The sequence below is a fragment of the Marmota flaviventris genome, chromosome 11 (assembly GCF_047511675.1).
Source record: "Marmota flaviventris isolate mMarFla1 chromosome 11, mMarFla1.hap1, whole genome shotgun sequence".
In the NCBI taxonomy this organism is placed as follows: domain Eukaryota; kingdom Metazoa; phylum Chordata; class Mammalia; order Rodentia; family Sciuridae; genus Marmota; species Marmota flaviventris.
This window is the reverse complement of record NC_092508.1, coordinates 4,395,583-4,422,486: the sequence shown is the minus strand read 5'-3', so window position 1 is coordinate 4,422,486 and position 26,904 is coordinate 4,395,583. Positions and strand designations below refer to the sequence as shown.

Genomic DNA, 26,904 nt, shown 5'->3' with positions numbered 1-26,904 from the left:
TACTGGGAACGCTCCTTCCTGCTCTGCCTCCTTGACAGACAAATGCCTGCTCATCTTTCCAATCCAGTCTTAAGCGCCCCCTCCTGAGAACTGCCTTCCACCAGGCCTTCTGTGGACCTGCCAGCTGTGCCTTCACCTTGTTCTCTGGGGACATTTCTTCCTGTTCTCTTGGCATTTCTCAGGGCCCAAGATTGGGAGCTCCTTGAGAATAGAGTACCTTGCAGACTCTATCACTAGTGTATCCCTGGGACTGGATAGATGCATGGGTTAAAAGATAAGTAGTGGGCAAATGGATTGATGGATGAGTAGGTAGGTAGGACGGTGGTGGGTAGATGAGGGGGTGGGCAGGTGGATGAGTAGGTGGGTGGGTGGATGGATGGATGGATGAGTGGATGAGTATATGGATGGATAGATGGGTGGATGGATAGATGGACAGGTAGATGGATAGATGGACAGGTGGATGGATGGATGAGTGGATGAGTATATGGATGGGTGATGGGTGGGTGGGTGGATGGATGGATGGATAGACGGGTGGATGGATAGATGGACAGGTGGATGGATGGATGGATGAGGAGGATGCAGTTAACTCACATGCTTGGCCTGTTCTCCAATTTTTAGGCCTAAAGTCCCTGAAGCCATGAGAAAGGAATGCAGCCCGTGGTGCTTAAAAGTCATAGAAAAAATGTCACAGCCATATATGAGCTTCATTTGCTGTGGTTGAAGAAAGGATTTGCGGTGGGAGAGGAGCTGGTGGGCATTTTCGTGTTACTTTTTAGTTGTAAAATACATATAATAAAATTTGCCATCTTAATCATTTTTTAAATGTCCAGTTAAGTGTTGAGTGTACCCCTAATCTCCAGATCTGATTCATGCTGCAGAACTGAAACCTCATGCTCAGTGATTCCCCTCCCCTCCCCTCAGCCGCATTCTGCTCTCTGCCCTTGTGCGTTTGACCGCCCTGGCATGTATATACATAGAATCACACGGTAGTTTTCTTTGTGACTGGCGGTCTCACTTGGCATAATGTCCTCAGGGTTCAATCCCTGTTGTGGCCTGTCAGGATTTTCTCCTTTTTTTCAGGGCTGAATACATCCTGTTGAATGGATAGATCACGTTTGTGGTCCATTCACCACAGGATGCCAGCCATGTTGCTTCTCCCTCTTGGTGTTTTGTTTTCTTTTGTGGGGAGGGGTACTGTGGATTGAATCCACGGCCACTGGACCCTTGAGCCACATCCCCAGTCCTATTTTGTATTTTATTTAGAGTCAGGGTCTCACTGAGTTGCTTAGCGCCTCGCCTTTAGCTGAGGCTGGCTTTGAACTTGCCACCCTCCTGTCTCGGCCTCCGGCTGGGATGATAGGCGTGCCCCACCGCTCCCGGGGCTTCTCCCTCTTGGTTACTGGGAATAGTGCTGTGTGTGCGCAGATGCCTCTTGGGAGCTTGAGACCTAATAGACATACGGAGGGAGGACTATGGGGGACAGCTGGGTTTTAAAGCCACCCAGCTTTACCAGGTCACTGGTTGAGAGGAACCACTGGGACGTTTGCTGGACCCAGCCATGAATATAGTGAATTGTGGGGTTCAGTAGCCAAGCGATGACCAGGAATCCATATGGCCTGAAAATGACCTCCCAACAGCCCTGTGGCCACATGGGATCCCCCCACCCAAACACTTCCTGCCTGGGCTTTGGCTGACCTAGGAAATATTTTTGTCATTCATCCAACTTGATTGGGAGAATATGTAAATTTTTTCTCTCATGTGTCAATATTTCCCAGGCTGTGAAATGATACCACCCTGATAGCAAAAATATTTTCAGGAAAATAAATATCTGTAATTTTTTTTCTTCTCATTTATTACTGGGGATTGAACCTAGGGGTGCTTAACCACAGAGCCATATCCCCAGCCCATTTTTACTTTTTTTTTTTTTTTTTTTTAATTTAGAGACAAAGTCTCATTAAGTTACTTAGGGCCTCACTAAGTTTCTGAGGCTGGCTTTGAACTAGAAATCCTCCTGCCTCGGCCTCCTGAGCTGCTGGGATCACAGGTGTGTGCCTGCCCCCGCCCCCACCTCAGCTACCGAAGAGCTCCATCCTGTTGCACACACACCACAAGTCAGATCCCCGTTATCACGTTCTTGTTTTCGCCTAAGGAATTCCTTGTTGATTTCATATAGTCCCCAGAGTTCAGAAGGGTTTGGGATTTTAAGAAATGGCCCCAAGGGCAGCCACACTGTTGCAGGCATCTCGATGTTCGTAGAGAGCATAAGGAGGGCAAGACTGGACGGAATGTCCGGTCCCTGCCACCGTTAAACCACGCAACGACCAGACCCTGCCCAGCTATGTCCTGGGGTGAAACACTCTGCCTTCTTGCTTTTCGAAGTAAGGTGAGGAAATAGAGCATATGTGTGGATAAGCAGGTTTCTGTAAATATACTGCAGATTCGGCGGCCTGGCTGGGGTCGGAAGCTGCAAGCTTCCAGTGGAGTCCTGAGACAGTCCTGTCACCATCACAGCGTGATGTGTCACATAGTGCCGGCCATCCTTTGTACCCAATTTGTACCATTTTGTTTTCCATTTTCAGCCTTTTTAGTGTTACAAATTGTGGTCAGAGAGTCTTGCAAAAGGTAAATAAATCAAAACCTTCTGTTTTCCTCTGTGACAGTGAGTCACGACCAAGGGCCCTGCGGGAGAGGGTGGCCGTGGGGGGTAGCAAGGAAATGTTCTTTCACTTCTCCTAAGAAATTGAATTTCATTATTGTATTTTATAAATATTTTCTTCTATGGCTCATAACCTGATTGCAGGCTTGTTGCTGGGGTCTCTCGAGGTAGGAGGGGTGGAGCTGGAGAGGCCTGTTTCTTCTCAGGTGTGCCTGTGGCCCCAAATGGAAACCAATCAAGGTGCGATTTATGTTCATTAAGTGCTTGTCAAAACTGAAAAATTTTCTAATCAACAGCAATCTAGCTGCAGCCCCCTCGATGGCTGGGAGGGCCGTCTCTGCTTGGGCTATTTGCCTGTTACAACTCTAGGCTAAGAATCCGCTGATGATTACATTAGGCTAAGCTGCGAAGTAAATGAACCATGTCTTATTTAGGTGCCACTAGCTTCAGAGTAGTCCTGCCCCGCAGGGCACTTGATAGCGTTTTATGGCTTTAAAATTAGTGTAGCTTCCCATTTGCTGCAGGGTGCTGCCATGTTATGCCTTTGAACTCAATAAGCAAAGGCAAGGGGCCTTTTGTTTTTCCCCCTTAGTTTTTTCCCTTGCATTTTAGCAATTTTGTTTTGCATCTTTTCCAGACGGCATTTTGCAATAAAAATGTCTGACTACTATACACATGCCTCCCCACAAAAAAAAAAAAAAAAAAAAAAAAATGGAAGGGAAGAAAAAGTAGGGAATGTCACGTGTTTGCAGGGGAAGGTTTTTTTAACCCCCCATGCTACCGAGTGAAGAGTCACTTTGAAAGTCACCCCCAGTGGCTTGCCAGGTCAGAGTTGCTACCTGCAGTTGGGAATAACATCTTCAGCCAAGAAATAGCCACACAAAGTCAGAGGGGAAATATTTCAGTATTTTCATCAGATGAGTAGTGAAAGCTAACACTTATTGAGGACGTGGGCACTATTTTAAACAGTTGGTGTACTATCTCACTCAATCTCACAACAATCCCATGAGGCAGGAACTGTTTCTAAAGACGGAGCCTCGGGGAGACAGAATGGTGGAAGACATGCCCCTGGCGAGCCCCTGTGGAGGAAGTGGAGCTAGGGCCGGGCACCTGGCCCAGACCAGAGGCTGTGCCCTGACCAGGATGCACCCAGCAGAGCCGCAGAAGATGATCTTAGTTACGAAGTCAGAAGATTGTGGTCACTGGTGGTGTGATGTAAGGTGCCGTGAAGTTCCACTGGGGAGACAGTGGCTCCTGGGAAAGCCGTGCCCAGAAGCACATAGGAGGAGGTGACCCCGAAATAGAGCTAGGTGGACTTTTTGAAATCACAGGCACTTTAAAATCTGTGATGGGCTAAGGCTGAAGTGGGAGTTTTTCGTGCTCTGTCATCTTCCAAGTTCATAGTTTGTTTCAGTGCTAGATATTCCAGCAAATTAATCCCAAGAAACCTGAAGTTTTCAAGACATTCAGCCTGGCCAGATATCCATCATGGTGCATGTTTCTGTGTAACTCAGTCACCAAGGTAGGCCAAGGGTCCAGCCACTTCAGGCTGCGGGTAAATACTGAAACCCAGGGCTAGCAAAGGGGCAGGGGCGGCTCCTGGAAGTTCGCCGATCTGGAGTGACTCGTGCCTGCGGTACTGAAGGCCGCCGGCCTCACACCCGATGCACGTTAGGCTGTTGGAGCACGCATGCGTTGCAGCTGGGTCATATTCAATTTAACCCCAAATGAGAAAACCTTTCTTGCGGTGTGACGCCGCTGGAGCAGGTCAGTCATGACAGATACAGTCAAGGAGCAGAAGGTGTATCCATCGTTCAGTTTGGGATTTTCTGCTATTTGGATTTATATTATAATAACCTGTCCCCCTGGACGGACCTCTCGGCTGGGCACCAGCAGCCCAGGAATGCAGACGTCTGCCCCAGCCGTGGTGGGGAGCCCGCTGTGATGCAGGACACTTGCACCATGGAGCCCCAGGCCGGCTCGCCAGCCTCCCCTCTCACCACGCATGACATCATTGCTCAGACTCGGTGAAGCACTTAACTAAGAATAAGGTCTCCCCACGGTTGCCTCTGCCTCGGTCACGGGCACGAGACATCTGCCGGGCCAGGAGCCTTCCTCCTGCCACGGCCACGGGTCATGCCCACTGGCACTTTGGAGCCTTGGTCTTCACCAGGGCAGTTTTGAAACAGAAGCACTGGAATCCTGTTGGCTGTCTTGGGAAACAGAATTATTTCTCATAGAATTTTGTCACTTTGAAGCCACCTCCTACCCTGCTATTGTGGCCAGGGTCCTTTGGAGAGAAGGAGAAATTGTCTTTTTTGAGTTATGTGATCTGAAAGGATGTGGCCAGAAGATTCTTCCCAGTTTTACAGTATTTTCATGGTATTTTTAGGAGTGTGACTATGTATGAGGCTATTGTTTATTATTCATACGTGTGGGACTGAACATTTGCTTGATCTTTTTGAATGGATGGCACTATATATGTCTTTATGGATTAGTTTCCTTTGAAAATCATGTTAAATGGAGTTTGAGAGCAGCAGTGCCTCTAACAATGGTTTCTCTGACATAGGTTTTTTTTTTTTTTTTCTCCCCAGAAGTAAGACTTTAAAAATAGAACTTAATGAACTACTGCCTCCTTTCCCAACCCGGACATTCATGAAGTGTAGTGAAAACAGGAAGAATTGAGTCACTTTTTCTCCTCCAGGAGAAGACAGTGAAATATGGAACACTTGTCCACCATCTGCAATGTCCAGCTCTGGTGCTCTTACCTGGTCACACAGAGCACCCACAGGTTTCCACACGTGTAGACTTGCTGTCCTTAGACCGTCTGGGTTCAGGACCTGCTCTCACCCTTGAAAATCACAGAGGGACTCCAAAGAGCTTTGGGTTATGTGCATTTTGTTTATCGATAGTTACCATGTTAGAAATTAAACTAAGAAAAGTTTCAAATATCAAAAATTCATTTAAAATACTAAACTACCCGTTGCATATTTATGTGACCAATATTCTTATGAAAAAGATGGTTTTCCAAAAACAATCACTAGAAGACTAGTGTTGATTTACATTTTTCAAACCCCTTTGATACCTGGCTTAGGCTGGGAGCTGGATCCTCTGCATCAGTCCCTTGCAATGTGCTGCTTTGGTCCCGTGTGTGAAGCACGTCTGTACTTACACAGATACGTGGTAGGAACGGGGAAAGTGTTCTAACAGACCTTTCACATGATCACGGGCTGCTTCAAGGCTCAGCAGGGTCTTAACACCAGGTCCACAGCCTGGGATCTGAAACCTTATCACTAACTCTTCCTTCCATCTTTCTTGGTGGTATCCACGCACGGGATGCCACACATAGGTCATTTCCAACAAAATAATTCTTTCAAAATGAAATGTGCGTATTTACAAATGTCGGCACTTTTCATCCTTTAATATCCAAACAGAGTATTCGTCCGTCCATTTCCCCACCAGTGCTGTCAGGAATGTTGGAAGGTGTCGAGCTCATTCTGAGAGATACAAGTTTTTAAATTCCCACTTTTGCTAGAGAATTCAGGTTTCATCCTTGGCCACTAGCACTGTCATCCGTTTTCTGTGGAAGGCTCACTTGGTTAGTTTTTAAAGAAGCAATCTACCAGATACCCCGACTGGATCACTGTAGCTAGTCTATGTGTGGCAAAGCCGTTCTCTCAGGTTAAAATTTGTTCCACCAAAAAAAGTGGCTAGTTCAGCTGGCACCTCCGGAGGACTGCAGTGTGCCTCCCTGAGAGGCACCCACCAGCTCTCGGTCCTCGCAGGTCGTCACACACACCTCCTGGGTCAGCACTCAGAAGACTAAGGACACATGTGCTCTGGGGCTGAAATCTTGAAAATAAGGAGTAGCTGCTTTTGGTTTATTAGGGACATTTTTAAGTGAGAGTATTTGTTTGTCCTTAGCAGGACAGCGAATAAGACTCTCATGCCTACTAGTCCCCTGTGGGACCACTGCCTGATTCACACTCAGGCACCGGACTCTTACCCCATCCCTTCTGCACCATCAAAGCAGATTTCTAAGTAGCATGGAGATTCCTTAGAAAACTTAATGGAACCCCCATTTGACCCAGTTATCCCACTCCTACATTTATACCCAAAGACTTATAATCAGCATATTACAGTGGCACAGCCACATCAATGTTCATAGCAGCTCAATTCACCATAGCTGAACTATGGAACTAACCTAAGTATCCTGCAACAGATGAATGGATAAAGAAATTGTGGTACATATACACAATGGAATATTATTCAGCCTTAAAGAAGAATGAAATTATGGCATTTGCTGGTAAATGGATGGAACTGGAGAATATTATACTAAGCAAAATAAGCCAAACCCAAAGAACCAAAGGCCAAATGTTTGATAATGAAGATGCTGATTCACAAGGAGGGGGGGATCTACTTTGGATCAGACAGAGGGGTCTGAAGTGAGGGGAGGTGGCTTGGGGTAGGAATGGTGGTAGAGGGAATCAGACATTAATCATTACCCTATGTGCATATGTGATCGCATAAACCACGTATAACCAGAACAATGAGAGTTATGCTCCATTTATGTAAGATATGTCAAAATATATTCTACTGTCATGTATAACTAATTAGAACAAATAAACCAGATTTCTACACAGTGATACAAAGGCAATAATGCCTTAGGATTATTTTGAAAATTGCACTGAATTCCTGATAGACTGTCAGGGGTCATATAATAAGGATTACTAAGCTAAATTAAGGAAAAACTTGGTTATGTTAAAAAAAATAAATTTTAGTATGCCTGAAGAGTTACCTAACTTAAAGTATCATATATCATTATAAAATATTAGTTTTAGATGGGTCCAGTAGTGCACGTCCGCAATCCCAGCAACTGGTGAGACTGGGGAGGAGGATCACAAGTTCAAAGCCAGTTTCAGTGACTTAATGAGACCTTCAGCAACTTAGTGAGACCCTGTCTCAAAATAAAAACTGAGAAGGGCTAGGGGCTCAGTGATAAAATGCCCCTGGATTCAATTTCCAATACCAAAAAAAAAAAAAAAAAGACTAAATTTATGAATACATGTATCATTAGAAACTAGAACATGTTGGGAAAACTTGATTGGAACCAAAATTTGCTTTATTTTGTCCATCATCATTTAATTATAAGAGTCTTAATTCTTTAAAAAAGCAGAGATAAAATGGAGTATGTTCATTACATTATCTGTATTTAAAGCAAGTAGAATTTAAGCTGTCAGATTTTCAAAGCCTTGTGCATTTTTCTGAAGGTCTGGTTTTGAGATGCCAGGCAGATGGTTTATGCATTTCAGTTTAGCTTCAAGATCTTGCTAACTGCTTTTGGTACCTCTATGAATACATCAGCAAACCATCCTTCTCCAGACAGCCAAAGGTAACCTCCGGATTTGAGGCAGTGAGAATCAATATACTAAGATATTTTAGGGACTATTGATGGATTGCTGTGTTTTGAGCTTAACTCAAGTGCCAGATGCCCCAGAGCTGACGAAGATGAACTCCCCATTTACTGAGAACTGAATAGGCCATCACGCACGGAGGGCTGCAGGACCGCCGGTGGTGGTGTGTAGTTGGGGAGAGTCTCCTGTGTCTTTCTGGTGGTCTCGTTACCGAATGTCGATGAGGACCTTGCACCACTCCGCTCGCTGGGGCACCCGTTACCCAGTGGATAACCTCCCAGTCCTGGGAACACATAACTGCGAATTTTTAGGACAACACTGTACAGAAGCGAATCAATTAATTCTCCGTATCAGGAGTGATCTGGTACACGGAGGCGCTAATGGCCCCACATCCTTCTCCTATGGCAGCTCCGCAGAAGGCGGGAGCCGCGTTAAGCTGTGCTTCTGTCAGCAAGCTGAAAGCTCCGGGTCTCTGACATGGCTCTCAATTGCTAGCAGGTTTCTCTCATTGCACCTCATTTGCATCTGGGACATCAATTAGCATGTTTGTTGAGGCTAATTGAATGAAACTCAATCATAGCTCTTAATTGCTTGACTATGTGAAAAGAAATCACATTAATGCAGCTAATTAAGTGTACGGCAATAGATGCAACATAATTAGGAGCGAAATGTAAAAAACAAGGGATGGCAAAGGTGCGGGGGCAGGGTGCAGGGGACGGCAGGCACCGTTATGGAGCTGTTGGCACGCTCAGAACGGGTCCCTTTGCTCAGGCGCCTGCTTGGAAAAAATAATCCACATGATGAGCATGGACAACTTGAGAAGAAAAATGCAAATAGGTTTGCAATTACTACTTTTTCAAGCTGTTGAGGGGCAGGAGATGGCACCTCTGGGGGGCCTGGCTCTTGAGTGGGCCCCAGGGACTTGTTAAGTGCTGTTTAAAAGTACTTGGCTTTGAATTACCCTCATGCCTTGTTAAAGGGATCTTTCCCCTTTTATCTTCGATCAGCATTTTCTACAAGGAACAGGGTTAGTTGCACAGGGTAGTATCTGTGACATTTGCATATCAAAATCAAGCTTGCCATCTTTATTTGACCCAGCGAGTTCCCTACCCCAGACCTAGGAAGGCGCTCTGTGTCCTGCCTCTGAGGATACAACATTGTTTAGTGGCTGCAGCTCCTGTTGCTCAAGGGCCACACTGGGGAAAGACGAAAAGGGTGAATTCTTTCCAAAGTAGAAAACTGAGTGCGCTTTCTCTTGGGAGAATCTCGAAGCCACAGACCCCAGTGTCCTCGCATTCCCACTGTTTATGAAGCACCAACTTGGAGGACTTCGGGGGAGTTGTACTTTGTAAACACTTAGCATTTTTTTTTTTTAGTGGCTTGAAATAAAGTAGTTGTCAAATTGATATTCTGATATTCTAGAGCCAGTCCGTCTGAAGTTTCAGCGCCTAACTCAGGCGAGAACGCAGACCCTAGCCCATGCTGAGCTGAAGATAAATGTCTTCCCTTGCCACGTTCAAATCCAGAGAGCAGACACTTGGTACATTTCTATAATAATTTTAAATAAAATATCCTGGTTATTGTATGTTAAAACATGCCTATTAAAAGAGCCCACGCTGAGGCTTAGTCACTCTCTGATTAGCCTCATTTTAGAGCTCATAAGCAATAAATGCTCAATTACACTCCTGTTATTGTATTTTAATTTGTTAAGAATTGGCATTAAAGGAGAAAGTTATAGCAAGTTGATATTTTTAAAGGAGTAACTATGCAAGAAGGAATTCCATTATTTACAAGCATTAACTTTGGTTTTGAAACTTGGAGTTGCGTATTTGGGGCGGATGTTAAAGGAAGTCAGTTAAGATGTGTGGGAACAACCATTCTTTTAAATGACCTGCGCCAACCAAGGCTCACCCTCTCCTCCGTCGGGCGTTTCCTTGGCCCTCCTCCACGCTGAGCTCTGTCAGCATTTCTGATCCCCTGCATTTCTCCCAGCCTTCCTTGGCTGTCAATCTGATTGAACAATAACAGCATTTCCCCCATCTTTCCACATCCTTTCCTTACCACATCTTTTCTCATAGTCAATTACATTCGGGGGAGTCTGGCTTCTGGTCTTTGATGTGGGGTCCTCTCACAGTGGCTTTTGATTCCCAGCCTGGAGACAACCTTCTGCTTTCCCTCCTCCACCTCCCCTCTCCAAGGGGGCAGTTGTGGACCCCTGCTGGCCTGCCCTGAGGACATCAGGTGGCTCCTGCCTCTGCTGCTTGCCCCACCTGGACTGGTGTCAGAGGTGTGCACTCCAGCACCTTCTCTGGGTATCGGACCCTCTGCTGAGGAAGGCCCGGCCTCACGGGGGACAGCTTCTGACCCCTCCCCATGGCCTGCAGTCACGCTGGTCCTCCTGGTCCTGGCCTCAGTTTTGGAGCTTGTGTCCTGGACTAAGAGTCGGCCGTTTGTGGTCTGTCTGCGGGAAGTCGCCAGGGCCCTGCAGGTCTGGTCCCTGAGCACCTGCAGAATTCTGTACCTCCCCTCTGAGCCTCTCCCCTCACTCATGGGTTCCCACCCTCCTCCTCGGGGAATCCATCACCTTTTCCTGGAGTCTGTTTTGTGCCCCCCTCAATTGCAGAAAGGTCTGCCCTGGTGACTGCCCAGCCACCCCTCCCGCTCGCCGTTGGTGGTGAGAGGGCAGCTCTGCTCACCTGCGTCCCGGACCCATGCTTACATGCCCGTCCCCCAGGCTGGAATCTTGGCCTCTTGGTCACTGTCACACCATCCCTCCAGCGAGCAAGCTTCCTGCAGGTCGACAAACCAGAGGCTCCTCCACCCCTCCACCTGCTGACCGTGGACACCATTCTGCAGCTGAGTTAGAAGTCACGGCCCCTTTCCCTGAAGCCAAGGAGCCTTCTCTTGGCTCCCTGCCTGGACCGGTGTCCCCGTGCCTACCTGACTCCCCTGGACTGGCCGAGGCCTCCTCCCCGGTGCTCTGCTGCTATCTGGTTTTCTTCCACGTCGGTCAGCCACGTGTGGGAAGCTACGGGCCATCAGCTCGCTTTCCCAGCCTGCCTGGGCCCCTTGCAGCCAGACTCAGGATTGTCTGGCAGTTCTAAAGTTACACTCCCCTGACCTTAGTCACAGATAATGAAAACGAATCTAAAAGTAATCCTCAAGAATCTGCCAGAGAAAGATGTTTACTCCTCCTTCCGGCTTAGCCTTAAAACACTTGAAGTGTCACTTATCTAAGGGCGACCTAGTCTGTGTCATTTCATAATGTGTGATTCAGTTAATGTGTCCAGAGTGCTTAAAATATTCTGTCCACCAGGAAGCTCAGCTCATTCCCATATCAAAAATAATAATGGAAAATAGTGCCTCGTTGACAATAGTGAACCCTGATTCACCAACAGACCCTCCACCCTGCCTCTTGGTTGCTGCTTTAGTCAGCTTTTCCTTACTCTGACAACGTACACCTGAGATAGTCGACTTACAAGAAGAGAAGGTCATTCTGGCTCATGGTTTCAGGGCGTGGCCCGTGGTTGCTTGGTCCTGTCAGAACAGCATGGCACAAGTGTGTGGCAGAGGGTGCCTGCTCACCTCGTGGAAACAAAGGGCGGGACAGGAGGGGTCCTGGGTGTGTCCCCTCTGAGGACACACCCCCAGTGACCTAACTGCCTCCTAAAGTGTCCCCATTTCCCAGTAGTACCGCACATTGGGGACCAACCTTTATGACATGTCAGTCTTTGGGGGACAGTTACCAAACCATAGCGGTTGCCTTTCTACCTTCTGCCTCCCCACCCATCACCTGCTTCTCCGGGGTGTTCTGCTCCACAGTGAGGTGTTAAGTGACTGCACAGAGAGCTCCCCTTTTACCTAGGCTCCCCTCTGATGACTGTAGGTCTCTTGCCTCCACCGTCCAGAGGGCAGAAGCCTTTCTGAGTACAGCAGGTGGACTTCTGGGAGAAGCCTAGAACTCAGGGACCAAGTGATGCACATGCTCGGGAACATCAGGTTCCTCCTGTCCTTCCACGAACCCACTGATCCTTCAACTCCTGCCTCCCTGCCCCTGTTTAAGCCCTCCAGCTCTGCACACAGCTTTCCTGGATTCCCACCACGCAGCCAGTCTCCCTGGAAGTTGAACAGTATTCTCAGCTGAGGCAGAAAGGATCAGGAAATAACTGTCAGAGTCCAGAAAATATTTCCTAGAATTTATAGGATGAATCCAGGCCCCTCATGTGCCACCTAATAATAAGTTTTTAAAATAGGAGTTTGTGTGTATACTTCCAACATGAGGGAAGCATCTACCAGGTCACTCTGTGTTTCTGGTGCTGGGTGAGCTCAGGACACAGATGCAAAACCTGGATTGAAAGGGGATGGTGGCGCGCCCACACCAGACAGATGAAAACCTCATTATTTTGAAAATGCTTTCCACAGTGGCGGGGTCACGGGATTATAGCTCCTGACGTCTGATAGAACCTCATGTCCTAGATTGTAGAGGTCCTCTTTTTAATCTCTCTTGGGTGTTTAACATTTTGAACAGGATTACATGCAGAATGTTCACGGTAAAGAGATTGACCTTCTGAGAACCACTGTGAAAGTCCCAGGGAAGAGGCCACCCCGAGCCACGTCGGCCTGCGCGCCCATCTCCAGCCCCAAAACCAATGGCCTGTCCAAGGACATGAGCAGTTTACACATCTCACCAAATTCAGGTAAGCTCACCGCAGACACCTGAGAAACCAAGAGGGACAGCGATGACAGACGGTGTGGCTGGTGGGCAGGTTGGGCTTCTGAGACCCGGTGGAGTCGTTAGCCCCTAGGTGTGGACAGGGGCTGATCACTTTCCCTGTGCCCCTGGGCTCCAAATGCCGCAGTGTCCGCGGCACAAACCAAGCATCGGGTGATCGGAATTGGTACCTAAGGGCTGTCCTTCAAAGGAACAGAACTAATCAATAAAGTATCAAGGATCAACCAGCCTGGTAACTCTGTGGACAAAAGCAGAAAAACTTTTGGGGCAATGTTTAAGGAAACACTGGGCCTACCTAGATTTCAGTCCTCTCCAGTTTCTTTTACCTACCATTTGACATTCTCTACTGCACATGCCTTCTCCTGATTCTCTTTTAAAGGGGAATGTTCCTTTTTCATTGAGGATTATAGAGAGTTGGTGTTTTCTCAAAATTCAGTGTGTTTGCCTGTTCCTGGCCTCGGGGAGCAGGTGCGAGCCCTCCGTGCCATTGTTGGCTTTATGTCGGAATCTGTGCCAATGACCGCATGGTGGCCTCCACCTTCCTGTGACTGCTGATGACCGGGAAGGGGTGAGGGCACCTCCAGGGACGCACTTGGGCACCTTCAGCACGTGGAACCTCATTGTTTCCTCCAGCAAAGGTCCCTTTCTTCTCCCCCTCCCCCAGCCAGTTCTTCCCCAGACAGCAGTCTCCAGCCTAGGGCTGGCTCTGTAAGGATGCCGCGTGGCCCGTCCGAGACGCTCGGTGCTCCTAGGGAGGGATGGTGCGGACTGCAGGGTGGTGTGAACGACCTTGGTGGTTGAAGGGGATGGTAAGCAGGAATCAGAATTGGGGGCAGCCCACCTGGGCTCCACCTCACAGTGCCAGGGGCCTTGTGCAGGTCACTGAGGGGCAGAGAGCAATGCCAGGCCAGCACATGGGGAGGCACAGGGCGAGGGACCACGGGAAGACGCTATTGCTGCGCATCAGGCTGAAAGCTGACTTCCTCCAGAAAGGCCAGGAGGTGGTTCCACGTGGCTTCCTGTGACCTGCTGACCTTTCTCCCAAAATGTCCGTGAGAGTTCCCTTTTTGGGGTGGTGTGTGACTGGGTGGGAAGAGAGGGAAGAAGGGCAAGGAGGAAAAGGGTTGTACAGCGAGTAGAACACCCCGCCACTCCCCACGTCGCAGAGGCATCCACCAGACAGGAGTGCCCTCGAGCACCAGCACCCGGGCGGGAGCCGTTGTGGTGTGGGGGAGCCCTGGCCCCCGTGTGGCCAGCCATTTCACCTCCCATCTGACCACGTGACATCTATCCATGTATTTGTTCAAGTCAACAGATGTCAATCAAGTCTCCTCTATTAAAAAAAAAATTTATGGGAAGGTTTCTGACAAAGTGCAGAAACACCTGCTAGATGAATCATGACCTGTCATGTTCTCTTCTTTGTTAATGAGCAAAACTTGCGTGTGTTAGTGACGTGCGGCTTGGTATCTGGAAGTGTGTTCACATTGCAGATGGCCAGGTAGAGCCACTTACCGAGCTGCTGATGTGTCCCTGCCGCTGTCCTCCGCCCCAGTGGCACAGTCAGTAAGACATGATCCCCACCCTAGAGATCCTCACCCTCATATGGGGGAGAGACAAAAAAAAAACAGATGCAGCCCCGCACGGCAGGCCCCAGGGACCCAAGGAGTGGGGTCCACCGTGGTAGGGTGCGCCCCATCCAGGAGGTGAGCCAGGGCCCCCTGCTCAGGACGTCTGTGTTGGAGTGGGACCAGGGACAGGAATCTGGGTACACAAGACAAGGGAGCAGCCCTGAGGAGTGGAGAGGTGTGGAGTGGGTAAGATGGGGACCTTGAGCGTCTCAGGCTTGAGACTGGAGCACCTGGTGCTGAAATCCATTGTCCTAAGGAAAATTAAATGTTTTCATCATAAATAAAAATGCAAACGGCCACACACACCCCATACCACCTCCATGGGGTGGGTGACGTCACGCTCCTTCACGGGTAGGAGCTGTTTCCAGAAGGCATTCCCAAGGCCCAGTCTCATTCTCCATGAGACCCTGGTGTCGGGCAAGTGCAAGGGTTTGGACAGGATGAGGATCCCTCCTCTGGCCACGCCCCTCAGCTTGGGGTGGCATCAGCCCTCCTGGAGGAGGCAGGGACTTCATTAAAACATTGTGGCATTTTAATTTACACCGGCCTCCTAAACTGAACCTTAATCTGCAAAATGATACCTTCTTTCTTGCTTAAGAAATTAAAGCATTACGATTTGAGATTTCACATACTCTAAATTACTCTTGGAAAATGAGCTCCCTGTATCTGAAATCATTCATAACACGCTCATGCTCTCTGCATGGGGATTCCAGCACAGCAAGTTGAATCTGCAGTAAAGCGGCCCAGCGCGCAGGTGGCGCAGCTGTCAGCCAGCGTGGGCCTGGAGCCCTTCGCCACGGCCTTCCTGGGCCACTCCTGTCACCCTCCGCCCTCCACTCCTTGGAATGCTGCTGCTTGGCTCTTTGGGGCTTCTGGGTCAGCTGGAGAGGCCGGCCACCCTTTGTGCTTCCTGTGCTTTCCCCCCCCCCCCCCCCCCCCCCCCGCTGTCTGATCTTGGTGTTGCTGACCTGGATCAGCGTCGTGTGCCTTCCCTTCTGGTGACGGCGGCACCCGCATGGGCCTGGCATGCACAGACCCGCTGAACCTTAATCTGCAAAATGATACCTGACACCTGTTATTGCTGGAGAGCAAACGCTGTGAGTAGAGTGACCCCGTCAGTGGGCAGCACCACTCACATGGTTCCACGTGAACCTCCAGAGAGAGTCACACACAGTGCCGTCCATCCAACCGCCAGTGCCATGCCACCTCGCGTACTGGCTGGTGCTCGTGTTGGGCATCATACATCATCTAGGCTGATCCAATCACAGTAGCTCCTGCTGTCTCCGGATTGCTTGGGTGGGAGTGAGGCTGAGCCTCCTGGACGCTCCATGGCCACCGTGTTTCCTGCAGCCATTTAAATTTATGCTTTGCCATTTTTTCACTAGGTACCTGACTTTTTCTTACTGATGTGTCAGACTCTTTTTATATTTAGGATATTAATAGTTTATAATATATTCTTCAAATAGCTCCCCAGTTTATTATCTGCTTTGTAAATGTTATGGTCTTATTTCCATATAGAGATTTTCCCCCCTTTTTTTCTATATAATGAAATCATAAGTCTTATACTTGTAGGTTTCCATTTTAAACTGTATAGAAAGCTTCAATAAGTCTGAAATCATTTCACACAGTTGATAGATGTGCACATCCAAGTTTACAGGTTTATTATTGTTTTGTTCCCTTGTTCCAAAATATGATTAGTCTCCAGTCTACTTTGACTTGTGTGGATCCATGTGTGTGACAGGAAGTAGCAGTAGGTTGCCAGTCGTCCCCCTCTGATGAGCCTGCGTGTCCTCGTTGCGCAGCTGAACCTTTGCTAATACCCGCTCTGGCCCCTGGAGTCCACTCCGTGGGACCCACGGTTGCAGGTTGCGTTGCCTTGGCTCCGTTCGCAGGTTGTCTTGGCTTCCTGGCTACACTCCCCTCTGGTAGAGTTACAGCTTCTCCTTTACCCCCGAGTTTTTCTTGGCCTCTGTTACCTGTTTGTTTATTTATTTTTTAATGAACTTCAAACCTCTCTCCCACCACCAAATCACCCGTGCCGATCTTAGTTGGCGTTGCTGTTCGGCTGTCAGTTAGGTGCAGAGGGATGCATCTTCCCTATGCTGAGTTTCTTATCATGGAACACAGTTCTTACCCGGTCCACTCAAATTTGTTTTTCACTCCCCAGTAAAGTTTGGTGTTTTCCTTCATGTAGATCTTGTCTGGTCTCGTTAATCCATTCTGTTCATTTATCACTTCGGGTGCATTGCGAGGGGGAAGTCTATTATGTCATCTAATTGGTGAGATATAAGGGAGCTGCTACTTTTGGCATTTTGTGAATCCAGCCACCTTACCAAACTCCTGTTAGTTGGAATATCTGTTTGGATGCTTCTCTTGATTTTGCAGAATAGTCATATTACAATGAAGCATTCCCAATTCAAATGTTACAATTCCTAACTATGTATCAACGTTGACCTCAAGTTCTACCAACCTGTTTAATGATCTGGATATCTTTTTGCTTTGCCTCTTGTGTCTTTGATTTTCCATTATTATTGAGTCTGCTGCATGGTCAACCCTCATTAATGCTCTGGACATTGTGGGGAGGGGGCAGGACAAGCCTGTCCCCCTGGGAGCCTACCACCCCGTGGGGGTGGCAGAGTCAGAAGAGAAGCACACGGTGAGATGGTGAGAGCCGGCGTCGATGTGGTGGTTGGACAGGAGACTGCTGGTGGGGAGGCGTGTTGTGTTATACCTGTTTCACTGGAAAATAGTTTGCTAGTTCTGAAATAGCAACTGCATTTCACACATCGAAATGCAGGAAAAGGGGTGGTCTTCCTTTCAGTTTTTGCCATGGGCTTGGAACAAAGAGGGGGGGACTCGCTGTCGAAACAGCTAGCTTAGTGCTGATCCCTGAGCCCCGAGCTCACTCTGGGGCCCCGCAGAGGCACTGCAGAGAGACCACAGTGAGGCAGGGAGCCCCTAATTCTGTGTGGCAAGTGTGGAGGACAAGACTGGGCAGTGGCACCACGGCCCACAGTCGATCGCAAGAAGAGCCAGCCAGTGTCACCCCTGCTACCAGCCCCACTGAGGGAGCAGCATCTGCACTGAGGAGAACACCTGGGTAGATTGGCACCTCTGTCCAGGGCTAATGCTTGAAAGGCAGGAAAACAGACCTTGGCACATTCACCAAGAAAAATAGATAAATAGCAAGGCAAGGCAGCTCCGAGCAGAAGCCACATGCTAAACTCTGCCAGCATACCCAGAGACCACTCTGTCAGTCTACGCTGAAACGCCCCAGTCCTGTGTGCCACTCGCTTGCTCTGAGTCCACAGCCAGTCTTCGCCTTCAGGAACAGGTTGCTCAAGGCTGCAGAGATCTGCCACCTCAACCCCCTGCTCTTATTCGTGCATGTGAGTGGACCACCACCATGTTCATGGGAACAACGAGATGTGTAAGACCAAGGGGACAGCTGATCCTGGAAGACAAAGACAAGAATTTGGAGGAAGCAAATTTCAAAGGAAATCATAGTCACTATCATCAGAAAGATTTAAGAGGATGGTTCTGTATACCTACCCTATTTCACTGGATAACTGTCACAGACTTTATGCCAAGTTTTTTGGGGTTTTTTTGCAACAAAGTAGGGTGCAATCATTATGGGAAGCTTTTTTTTTTTAACTGTACTAGCATTACTTAAAAACCACTTATTACTAAACTATCTTTAGTGTAAGATTAGGATGCACAGAATACTTGTGAATGTACTTTAAAAATGAATGATCCAAATCAGTGCACACCATTCTTCACAATAGTTTAGCAAACTTTTTTCCAACAAGTTAACACATTGGTTGTCGTTGGTTTGTGCATTATAGTCTAAATGCAACGCCTGAGAAAATTGACTGCAGGGTTGCAAAGTATGGGCTTACAAAACTGGACCCTCCGAGTCCTAAGATTCTGAGCCACTGTCGCTGGTTTTGCTGTTTGATGTGGTGTCCTGAGCACCAGGTAGCCCTGCAGCCCTCTAAACAGACCATACAAGGTGGCATTTAGAATTGTAGCACAGTGCACATGTGCTGAGAATCCTAGGCAGCAGCTTGCCGTGACAGGACAAGGTGACGGATGTGCATCCATACGCTTCTGATGAATAAGTTGCTGCTCTGTTTACCTCTTAAGCAGCACGCTGAACAGAATTATACCTTGAGAGATTATAAAACAGTTTTGGGATTGAAAAAAACAGGTGCCACAATTAGGCAGTGACGACAGTGTTGCAGGTGAGATAAAGCAAACCAGGAGAAGATTGATGGAGAGACAGGAGGAAATTAAAGAGAAAACAATTACAAAAAAAATTCCTCAAAATCATCCAGTTTAAATAATATAAAGCATGGGGCTAAAGACAACGTTGGCAATCCAACATATAGTAGAAGAAAATGTGCTAGAGATAAGCCAGGACATCTAAAGAGACAAACGTCAAGTTGGAAGAGAGTGGAAGCACCGTAAAATCCTACAAAACATCCAAGAGAGGAGACCGGTGTTATCTACAAAGTAAGAAATCTGACAGACCAGAGAGAGAATGCAGGTCTTCCCTTCCAAGGACAAGTGATCTTGAATGTAGAAACCTGTGCCAAGACTAAACACTACCATTCAAATGAAGGTAGGAAAAAGACGTCATTAGACAACACAGAGGGGTTCAGGACTTTTCCTTCTTAAGGTTTTTGAAAACATGACTTCAGGATCTACTCCAGAAAAAAAAAATAAGGAAGAAAGAAAAGAAATGATAATAGTAGAAGAATCCAAAAGATACTTATTTGTTGAGGTGAGACCTGGCCAAACTTCCTTACTCCATCACATCTTTCCCTTCCTCCAAGGCTCTCCCGCGTCAGGATGTCCATGGTGCTCTGTTGTCTTTCCTGTGGCATCTGCCTTCCCTTGTCTTGGGTCACCCTTCCGGTGGAATTCGCCGTAAACCACACTTTTTTTTCAGAGAGCCTCCCAACTTTAATTTCAGCTGTCCTTGCAGAGAAGGTGGTGAAGTGCCCACAGTGTTTTCTGGTCTGTTTCTGGCCAGGCTGGTTTGGTGACACTGTCCACACGTGACAGCATGCAGAGTGGCCGTAGCTGACAGTTATGGTGATGCTGGAGTAGAGAGCAGGAAAGCACGGTGAACAAGAGCGGAGGCTTGGGAGGCGGAGGCAGTGCTGATCCCAGTCCCACCTCGGGCCTCTTGAAGGTGTCTCTGAACCGCAGCTTCCTTGTCTCGGAGATGGGAACGTGACATCTGACTCCGTTTTCGTGGGATACACACCACATACCTTCCCAAGCTAGGCCCAGGCTTCCAGAATCCTGTCACTAATTCATCATAGTAGTTACGCCAATAGGAAGGAAGAGGGAGCAATGATGTTTTTTAATGAATTTTTCAAACACCATGAAGTGTTTAGGTAGCTTTTGAGTAGAGATCGTGGGCACGTGGGTCGGACTGAACAGACCTTGTTCCCCACTGACAGGACCCCTCTGCGGGCCCTGAGGGGCAGCCCAGGAAAGCTCTTCTGGCTTCCCCGGGTCTCAGGGAGTGTCACCACAGTTCTGTCTCATGGTCGCTCTTCTCCGTGACTCCTGGTGGTGGCTTCCCCGGGTCTCAGGGAGTGTCACCACAGTTCTGTCTCATGGTCGCTCTTCTCCGTGACTCCCGGTGGTGACGTTTCTTCTAGGACCACAGTTACCTTCCCGACTCCAGCGTGTGTCTTTGTTTGGTTCTGTAGTTACGGGTGATTTCATCCTAACCAGATTGGTGCCCAGACCTCTGTAAAGGAAACCCTGCCCCCCTCCTCCGCCTCCCCCACTCTGGCCCCCAGTGGTTGGAATGGTCCAGTCATCCAGAGGGTTGGCGCTGATTTTCCCGGGGGTGGGGGGGGCGGGGACAGCAAATGTGTTTTGAGGATTGAACTGCCGTTGACATCTGAAGTCTCAACCATGCTGTTTCTCCACACTTCAGCAATCAGGACATCCAGCAAACCCATAAAAAACCAAACTAATAGCATGAATATTCAGTGACCTAGAATACTAATTATTGTCATGAATATTAATGTGATCGGACTTGCTCTCTCCTCTCCTCTTTCTCTCGTCCTCTTCCTCCCTCTCTCCCTCTCTCTTTTTTTCCACTTAGCCGGCTCTAAAGATGGGTCATAATGAGAGCATTTAAGAGGGAGCGCTCTCCGCCGTGACAGGGACCGGGGCAATAAGGAGAGCTTGATTAACGCCAGCACTTGGGGGGAGATGAGAGGCTTCACGTGGGCCTGCTCGGGGGAGGCGCAGAGCTGCCGCCGCTCTGTTGCTGCTCCCGGAGATTAATGAGGCCTAAGAGTGCATTAGGAACAGTGACAAAGGTTTGATCTAATGGGCTCAGTCATTTTTCCTTTGAGTGACAGACGCACAGAAGTAATTGGCTGTGCAGAATGGCAGCTCATTGGCGGTACTTAAGGATACATTATCCCCGTTGTGTGGCCCGCAGAGGCTGTTTATCAAAACTGCTCACACTGCAGACGCGAGTCGCTAAGCTGCTGTTACAGTGGTAATAGCTATTAAAAAAAAAAAAAAATAACGCAGCATCAAAATGAGATCCGCTGTTGTCTCAGAGAAACAAAGTTTTTCTTTGTTTAGTTTCAAATGGTCTAGAAAACATTTTAATAACTCCGGAGTCTGCTGTGGCGGAGGTGAGCCGTGCCAGTCCACGTGTGTCCCCTGTCTGGAGTCGAGCCTTGCTGCTCACAGGGGATTTCCCACACTTTGGACCTTGGTTAAAAGCGCCCCGCTCTGAGGCACAAAGTGCGTGCTTCTGCTGAACAGCCCTCTGCCAACCTGGAAGAGTCCTTGCAGTCGGAAGGCTTCTTGGTGGAGAATCATTTTTCCTAAAAAAACAAATCCAACAGTATCACGTGACATCTGCTTCCATAAGCCAGGTTTGATTGGAGTAGGTTTTGACAGCAATTTAATAATTCACTAATTTTACCCAAAAAGTAATGTTTGTGAAGGTTCTCTTAAACTGAAATTTCAGGCAGTTAGCTGAATCTGAAATCAAAAGGCACTAAAGTTGATATTTCATTCTTGACAAGAGCTGTGGCGTCCCAGCCGGCCTGAGCGCGTTCTTGCTGTTGGCTGCTCTGTCTCCACGTGGCTCCCCGGAGCCTTAGCGGGTCTGTGCTATGTTGTGCCTGTCATTCAGCTGGAGTTCTTGGAGTTGTAGTTCTTTCTGTTTGTGATCCTCTCAGTTTCATCACCTACCAGTTATTTTTTCGTTAACTAAATATTACTGAGTGTCACCCATCACGTGACACGCGAGAGGTAAACACTGAGGCTAAGTATCATTTGGTTTCTTTCATATAATGTAGCAACCTGTGGCCAAGGCCCTTAGGGTACAGTTAAAAAAAATGAGAATCATACTTCCATTTTAAGGAAAGCTTCCTCAATTATTTGAACTATAAATGGAGTGTTCTTCTCTGTAAGAACGGACAAAAGCAACTCGATCCTGGATGATTTCGGTTAAAGACCTAAGAGGGCTGTTAGAGACATGGCTGTACATCACTATGGTAACCGACGGACCTATAAGTAAATAAGAGTTGCTTTAGGAGCTTTTTTTCATCTCAAAAGTGTGGGGTCGGTGAGGAATTATGCTTCTGCTGTGGAAATGTTGCTTTCAAGACCAGGGGCTGGTCAGCAAGGGAAGAGCATAGGAGGGCAGGGCTCTGGGAAGGCCTCAGCTGTCCCTGCAGCCTTCAGGGGAGCTGGTGGCTGGCCCCGGCAGCAGCAGAACCTAAATCTTGGCAGACAGCTCGGCCCTCATGGGCTAGAGTTGAGTCTTCATTTGCCCACGATGGGTGCTTCTCTTTCCCACGCGTCTGTAAGCCTTCTGGCCGGTTGTTCTGAGTCACCAGTCACCTGGAGAGAGATGTCTGGTGAGTGGGAAAGCCAGAAGCAGCCCAACCCACAAACCCGGGGCCTGCTCCGTGGCCTCATTCTGAACGCAGTGTTCCTTGGTGCTCTGCGGTCCCTGAGTGGTCACTCTGTTCAGCTGTGAGAGAGGTTTTGCAGGAACCGGTGAACTGCAAGAGAAGAGAAGAATACAGGTGAGTCTCCGAGAGCAGAGCCATGTGGCCCCCTGGCCTCGTGTCTGGGAGGGACGGTAGCCAGAGAAAGCTCCCGAGCACATGCTGACTGATGACAGTGGTGGTATGCACAGCACAGCTCATGTGTTCCTCTCGGAAGGAGGAGACTGCCTTGAAGATAATAGACCCAGTCGAGCCCCAGCTTTCCGTTTATTGGGATTTGAACCAAATGAGACCGAAGAGGACAGATCTGGATATCTTGGGCTTTTTGTTTTATAAAACTGATTATCTAAATGTTCTAACCATATTTTGTTTCTTTACACAAAAAACTTGAGTTTTGTTCTCCATACTTACAATGTTGCCCGCCTCTCTTACTGGACTACATATAAACCTGTTCATGCCACTCACGCCCAGGAGAGGATAGTGCTCGGCAGGCACTGGATGTGCACCTCCACAGCAGGTGTTCCTCAGCAGATGAACATGGGAAGTGAGAAAGGCAGGTGCCCTGTGCACTCATGGATTATCTTTTGAATGAATATTTAAGCTGAATTCTAAGTGAGAACTTACCTTCTGATGTGCTTGATGCTTCCTCCTGGATTCTGCCAAATGCCCCGTAATATCCAACCACAGGGAGGAGCAGAAGCCCAGCACCAGGCCACCCGCAGCCTTGCTGGCTCCCCAGATGGCCCGCCCCTCCCTCCGGTGACGCTCTTCCTCCTCCTCTCTCTTCCCATTCCAAGTGCCTGGTTTCTTTTCCTTCCCGTTTTATCATGTGCCTCTGGTCATGCTGACATAACCAAGCACCAGAACTTTGGGATCTGGTGTCCCGGAATTGTCCCTGGCACTAAGCACCATGATGTTGATGGTGGATGTTCTTAAGTGGGCACCAGGTGAGCAAGCGAGCCTACACAGAGTGACGCCAGCCAAGCAAGCACTGGGGCAGATAGAGCAAGCGCCACGGGAGGCCACTCCCAAGAGAGACGCAAGGGAGACTTTCAGACTCTGTAGATTTGGAGACAGAATTCACTCTATCACCATTTTAAGCTTTTGCTAGAAAATAAACTGTAGAGAAAAGGAAAACCCATTGTTGGTAAAATTGATAGCAAATATCTACAGAGGCTTTGCAGTTTGTGGAGCACTTTACATAATTTGGTCATTATATTAACCACATGGGGCATATTATGATCATCATCGTGATTACTATTTATTATTATTATCTATTCTGCAAATTACAGACTGAGTTGTTTTAATGATGCCCAGGTTCCATTTCCTTTTAGCCACTGGTCATTAAGAAAATTCATCAACATGTTTCATGAGTCAGAAATACACATGCTGTTTGTCCTGCTAATAACTCTTCCGAGTCCTTACCCTAAGGAAAATGTAGGCATAGAAGATGTTCTTCTCAGTATTGTTTACAGTCATGAGAAATTAGAAACGACCAGAACTATCTGGAAGTAGGAATGTGGCAGTAAGGATATTCTCCATGAAATCATAAGGTGGTGTTACACATCCAGGTTTGTCATGGGGATGATGTAACAACATGGGACAGCGGTGCATATGTCATATTAAAAAAGTTCAACATGAAATCAGGTGTTTTCTTTGGTCATGACTATAAAAATATGAATATGTTCAATACAGAGTTGATCTGTTAGGATTCTGGTGGAAATAATTTACATTATTTGTACATCTGAATAATTTAGTAAAATAAGTTGTAAGAAATGTATATAACAAAATGACTTCTATCATTTTTTTCTTTAGCATCATAATTAAAAACAATAAAATCAGCTATGCTCACATTTTAGGAAATAGCCGTGAACCATCTAAGTCCAGGATTTTATATTCTGAACACAGTCACTTTGCTGTATTGAGCTGACATTAAGTGTGTCATTGCAGCTGGTTCTGGATGCTAGACATTCTTTTGCTCTAGTAAACATAATATGGAAAATATAATAGCCAAAAAATGGTGCAGTAGTCTGAGGAACTCTAGGTTCGTGTCTCAATTGTAGATATGTTAGATTGGCACTGCCTACAAAGCAAGAATCACCGCATGCAGAGCCAATGTTGCCTGCATCTTTAAGAAAAGATACCAAATGTGTCCTTGGAAAAAAATCCTCTTAGCCTGAAATTCTGGTTGCCAAAAGAAGAGCAGATTTCCAATGCAAATACTGGAGCGAATGGGCCAGGCTCACAGGCACTTAAATCATTTGTAACTCACTTTTTATGGTAGTGTTGTGAATTATATTCTTTTCGGGTTTATAATTAGAGGACAGAGCAGATGGCGAAGGCTTCGTTGGAAGAGATGTGACCGTTAGGATAGCCTCCTTGTCCAGTGGTGATTCCTGGCTTTCCGGGGCCTGCGCACAGTGGGTGTGGTGCAGCTGGGGGTCTGCAGAGTAGCTGCACGCTTGCGTTTTGTAACCCTTGAAACTGCACAGGAAGCAGACAGGACCCAAAGAGCAGTCCTGGGTATTTCCAGGGCTGAGGCCTCCAGAGGAGGAGAGTTACTTGGAATCATATTCCCGTCATTAGGGATTTTTAAAAAGTTATCCACCCCACAGTGGGGATAAATGTCCCTTTTCCATGTGGTGCTGGTAGAATCCTGTGTGGCGGCGGCCCTCTCCGTGTGCTTGAAGATTCAGGTTCGCTTCTCTCCTATCGCTGCTCCTTTTTTCAGGCTTATTTAACCAACAAGTAAGTCTCCTTTTCCTAAACCGGTTGGTAAAGTGAAGTCGCGTTTGTGAAGATGGAACAGAAGTACAAGGTGCCGTGAGTGAAGTCTTGTATCCCAGAGGAAATGGCTGTTGATGAATCTTGGCTTGAATGCCATGAAAAGCCATCATTTCAGAGGATATTTTTAAAAATCCGAGCAGGCTATTTTTAATGTAATAAGCCTATAGCTTAAAAGAGGAACTCTGTCTTTGATGTCATTTGGTGGATGAAAACATTCTTGTTCAATAGAAAACCAGCATCTTTTTCATGCTCATTGGAGATCAGTTCAGGCAACATACTGATATTCATTCAGATATAAATGCCGTATTCACTTTGAAATGCAAATTGTTTAAAGAAAAATAGCATATGGTGGAGGTAAGTACCTTTTCAAATCAACTCTTACACTTTAGGGATGTAAGTACAGCTGAAATTATTCTTTGGAGAGAATCTGGTGCTTTTGACACATGGAAGCGTGCCCTAATCAAGGCTGCCCGCTAGCACACACACATATCCATATCAAGGAAGTGGCGCTGGGAGGACATGGATTAGCATGGTAATGCCGCCGCCCCCTGCTAATCAGGGAGCCAGCTGATCCAGAGAGGGGCTATTGAGGAGATGGTCTTTCTGAGCTCTGAAGGGACCAGGTAGCCAGCCGTGCGTTTCGTGGAAAATGGGGGGGAAACACGGAGGCAAATGCTGAAAGGCCCTTTCCCCCCCGCCACCTTCATGTGGAAGGCTGCGTCGGGTGCTGTTGGGAGCTGGCCCACCCTTCAGGGCCTGTTACTGGTGATGCTGCCATTTTGCCCAACCCAGTTCTCATGGACACTTCCCGACCTGGCTTCTGCTTTCAGATGACATTTTTTAACTTTTTTGGTAAATTTGAAGGTACAAAATCCTAAATTCTAGCTGGGTGTGCAGGTGACCAGTGCTCACATCAAGAGGTAGCAGGCAGCCAGTCCTAAGGAAGCCCCCGGGCCCCCTCCACACACACACACACACACACACACACACACACACACAGGCCATCACCTCTTACTTGTCACTCCTCAGGTGACATGTGCCTGTCATCCCTGAGCCTTTGGACAGCAGTGACTGCCCGGCTCTCTTGCTCACCGCCTTCGGCTCCATGGTCCATCTGCAGTTCCTCCCATGGCCACCCTGTGGCCAGCTCCTTTGCTCTTGGCGGTGTGAGGAACTCCATCTGTGTATGCCACGTTGTACCAGGCTGAGTGGGACACTTTGGCCACTTCCAGTGTGGGACTATGAGGAGTGACGCTGCCCGGGACACCTGGAACATTTTAGTGTAGAAGGATTAGAAGGAAGAGGAAGTCTTGTGGGAGAAAGAGATGGACAGGATTTGAGATGCCGTGTGAAAGCCTTGCACTGTGGGTCCGTCAGAGCGCACCTGAGGATGTCCTGGAGAGTGTAAGGTGGTGTCTCTCTCTCCATCTGCCCTTGACCTAACTGGGTCAGACTCCCAAGTCAGCGGTCAAGGCGTTGTTCTCAAGTCCTTCCTGGACCTTCCAGCAGGGGGGGCTCCCTGCCCCTTGCACTCTATGGCTCCTGGGCCACTGGTGGACTTGCCTGATCCCTTCTCATGGACTAGCCTGCAGGTCTCCCAAGGGCAAGGACACTCCCCTTCACTGTGCCCAGCACAGCCCAGGTTCTGTGCAGTGAGACAGGAAGTGCAAAGGTC

The 26,904-nt window shown here is 47.9% G+C and overlaps 1 protein-coding gene across 7 annotated transcripts in view; it reads left to right on the top strand.

Annotated features, from left to right (window-relative positions):
* The window catches only part of Agap1 (ArfGAP with GTPase domain, ankyrin repeat and PH domain 1), a 483,685-nt gene that overhangs the window by 303,761 nt on the left and 153,020 nt on the right, over positions 1-26,904 (top strand). For all 7 annotated transcript variants that reach the window (XM_027956197.2, XM_027956196.2, XM_027956198.2 and 4 more), the window contains one exon: positions 12,599-12,767. In XM_027956197.2, coding sequence (XP_027811998.1) covers positions 12,599-12,767 — 169 coding nt within the window. The remainder of the gene's footprint in view (positions 1-12,598; positions 12,768-26,904) is intronic.